A 3,906-nucleotide genomic window follows, 5' to 3' on the forward strand; every position below is an offset into this window, starting at 1 on the left:
GTTCTTAAGAGAGGTGACCATGTTCCTCCAAAGTACTGGGACAATGCGGTTGCTGGTCAGGCTCGTGCCTCCGCCCCTCGTGCCTGTTGGGTTGCAACCAACAGCCGAGGTTTGTGATCTCCTGGCGGCAGGATCGTTCTTTCCCAGGGTATGTCCACATCCCTTTGGCTGGCCACCTTTCACAAGGACAATTTGATCACTCTAGGTGCTACGTGACCACTTTAATTAGATTTTGGCAATTTTTCGTTTCTGTTCTACTGGGGATCACCTCTGTGTTGATTTTCTCACATTCCTTCCAGTTAGCACCGCATCTCCCCAGTAAGTATCACAAGATCTCTCGATTTTTATCAATTGCCCAAATTTACAAGTTTTACAGGGTGGCTTCAAGTTCCTTTTCCCCTTCCCAAATTTATAAATCACTTTCCAATATTTATAAAGACTTCTTTCAGGTGTCTTTCCCGTTCTTCATAGCCCTATCACCATCTGACGCACAGATTGGGGATCCTCAAGTCCACAGGTTACATCAGGTGGTGCTGTTCATTGGCTCAGTTGTTCCATTTGCTCAGGACACCCAATAGGTGCTGTTACTTAGTTCACAAAGATAAAGCAAGATTAATAGACTAGGGGAGGTCGTCCTTTGGGTCAATAGATTCTCAGTCAACTGAAGAATAAACAATCAGCTTAAAACTTCCCCCAAATCTTTAACAGTTTCTCCATTGGCAAAGTCTCCCACTCAGTAGAGAGCTCCTTTGGTTCTGTGACCGGTCCCTTAAAGCTGGTGTGGTGCATCCACCCTTTTTCCTTGTACATACTGCTGTTTCCAGGATAATCAGTTTGAGGAACTTGGGATGCCCTCCCAAGATCCTCAAAAGGATTATCCTGTTACGTGAGGATCAGTGCGGCCAAGTCAGATACAGCGATGCACTCTGAGCCCTTCCCAACAACCAATGGTGTGAAACAAGGCTGCGCTCTTGCACCAGCTCTATTCACAATCTCCTTCAGCACGATGCTCCAAAGGGCCACGGCAGACCTCGATGAAGATGACGGCATTTACATCCGATATCGTACTGATGGGAGCCTATTCAACCTAAGGCGACTGAAGGCCCACACCAAGACCCTTAACTACCTTGTCCACAAGCTGCTTTTTGCTGACGATGCTGCCCTCGTTGCTCATACAGAAGCAGCTCTGCAGCCTTGGGGCCATCCACAGAGGATGCCAAGCTCTAAAGCATCTGCATTAATACTCAGACACCCTCTTGGCATTTTCCAGGTTCGACTGGCACTGACGCCAACAGAGTAATTCACGAACAACGTCAAAACGAATGACTACGTGAAGGACAACGAGGAGTGCAAAGTCCTCATCATAAACGCGCTGACAGATGCACGACCTCAACATCCACAGCCCACCCTCCTTCAACTTCACCAACCCGCTCAGCCAGCCCTGCCTGCCTCACACCGTCCTGTTTGCAACAGGGGGCTGGAGCGGGGGGACCCCAACTGTGGCAGATGCACCCACCCCACTAAAGACCTGAGAAAGACCCAGCACAGACAGTGCTAAAGTTTCTGGCCCTGGTGGCACCAGGACTGCTCCCCCCCTCACAGCTCCTGTCTGGGCCACACAGTGGGGGTCACAGGCAGGAAAGTTGGGGTCCTCAGCCAACAGGGGTGACACGACCATGGATTGACCACAGAGCAGATTCGACCAGGGTATCAATGGGGCCCCGCCGGAGGACTCATTGGAGTCGGTCCTCCTCGGAGCAGCGGGTCTGCAGTCGGGGACTCTCCCCTTGAGTTGGGATGCCACTTAAGGTAACTTCTTGAGATTGAGAGCCCTCCCTTTTTGGTGAGTGAGTGAGTGCACATTTTGGATCATTTGGCCAGAAACTTAAGAATTCTTAACTCATGAAGTTAACTCATGAACTCATAACTATGTCTGGTAATATTCCCAACCAGCACATCGAACCTGTATTTGTTGAATGTCAGTGGGATGTTGTTTTGGTGAATGAAGTTTTGTCTGCTTCATTTAAGTCGCAGATTAAAGCTTGAGTTCATTATTTGTGTGCGTGTAGCCATTTTGGTGCGATTCCGTGACATCAACCAACGTCATCGAGACGTACGATGACAAGTGGATGAACGTCACCTGTGAGCAGCAGAGCCCCCGCGCCTACCACAGCACCGCTAGGACTCAACAGCATCAAGCAGTTCAACACTCTTCAGAAAGCGTGGCAGGAGGTTTCCCCCATGCACTCCCAGCACTGCTACGTCAGCATCGCTGTCCTCAACAACTTCATCTACACCATGGGGGTGTTTGATGGGTACACACGCCTCAACACAGTGGAGCGCCATGAGCCAGGGATGAACCAGTGGATGCTGATTGTCCCCATGCACAGAGGAGCGATGTCAGTGTGACCACGCTGTATGACAAGGTAAACAGGCCACAGCTGAGGGAAGGCAGCTACAGCTGAAGTACAGTGAGGACAAGAAACCAAACACCTGCATACAGCATTTCACAGCGAGTGAGCTCCTGTCCGCACATACAGCACACATCAGGGCAGGGACTGTCACGGAGCTCAGCCTCTTACAGGGCTGCACACTCGGCAGCAGGAAAGGTAACAAATGCTCCCTTTAACACAGTGAATTGTTTAAAATAGAGGAAGAAAGCTCACATAAACCTTACTCATTAAACCCTGGAGCTATAGACATAAAGCTCTCTAAGAGGCACGAGTGACTGGCCTAGCGGAGATGTAAAACTCCCCCAGAGCTGGTGCCACCAACACCCACTCGCACACAGTCCTGGCCAGTGGAACACCACACCTACCTGCTGTGTGTGGTTCAGGAAATGAGTCTAAATCCTGCTGGCCCAAGCAACTCATTGCACTGCTGTTACCTCAAACCGTGGATGACAAGGCCATTCTCATTAAAAATTAAAAGATTATATACATTAAAAGAATCCAACCATACATTTTCTCCTCACTGTGTGCTCCCACCGAGGGTGCGACTGCCCCGCTGACACTTTTCCCTCCCCTGCACAGGGGTGTATCTGTGGTGGGTTCAACGGACACGAATGCTTGATCACACACGTACGATGCCACCACAAACCAATGTATCTTCACAGCCCCAGTGAGCAGCAGAGGCAGCAGAGTGGGTGTGGTGGCAAATGACAATGAAATCCACGCGGTAAGGGGCAGCAGGCCCTCCACCACAACACCCAGCACTCACACCACTTGTTTCTGCTGCTAAGGACAGGCCCATTTCACCTCTGTGCCTCTGGAATTTGCAGGTGGGAGGATCTGACAGTCAACTCTCTTCAGAGCATGGAAGCTTACAACCCTGTTACCAACACGTGGTGCATCATTCCCACCACATTCAACCCCCGCAGCAACTTTGGCATTGAAGGGGTGGATGACCTCCTGTTTGTGGTGGGCAGCTTTAACGGTTTTACCACTATCTTCAGCGTGGAGTGCTACGACAGAAGCACTGACGAGTGGTATGACATCCAGGACACAGCCATCTACCACAGCACGCTGAGCTGCTGCCTGGTGCCGGGGCTGCTGAACGTCACAGAGTACGTGGTCAGACCCGACAGCTCCTGCAAGGAGATCAAGTTCACTTCTTCAACAAGCAGCCTGCCTGTAGAAACAGCACCAAGGGCTAATAAGTTTTTCTGAGCAGCAAGTGCGCACGGTCCTTCATTCTAAAATAAAAACCAACAGATACAGGCCAAAAGAATAATCAGTAATTAAAACTTTCATTCTGTGGCATCACAAAATGTGTGTATTGGCCACAGCCTACGCAGCGACTTGAAGAAGAAAAGGTAGAACAGAATGCTAGAGAAATAAACAGTTTATTTTCATTAATTCACTTATTACAATAAACTTTAGTACAATGTATTTAAGGTAAAGAACA

General features: G+C 49.5%; 1 protein-coding gene across 1 annotated transcript; it reads left to right on the forward strand.

Annotated features, from left to right (window-relative positions):
• The first annotated feature begins 1,006 nt into the window (after positions 1 to 1,006).
• KLHL10 (kelch-like family member 10) lies at positions 1,007 to 3,668 on the forward strand. The gene is given in 9 exon segments (XM_010182427.1): positions 1,007 to 1,377; positions 1,379 to 1,494; positions 2,095 to 2,183; positions 2,185 to 2,386; positions 2,389 to 2,426; positions 3,033 to 3,076; positions 3,078 to 3,177; positions 3,281 to 3,294; positions 3,296 to 3,668. Coding segments are annotated over 9 exon segments (1,347 nt in total).
• Positions 3,669 to 3,906: the final 238 nt, after the last annotated feature.

The sequence above is a fragment of the Mesitornis unicolor genome, unplaced genomic scaffold, assembly GCF_000695765.1.
Source record: "Mesitornis unicolor isolate BGI_N332 unplaced genomic scaffold, ASM69576v1 scaffold21694, whole genome shotgun sequence".
Classification (NCBI taxonomy): domain Eukaryota; kingdom Metazoa; phylum Chordata; class Aves; order Mesitornithiformes; family Mesitornithidae; genus Mesitornis; species Mesitornis unicolor.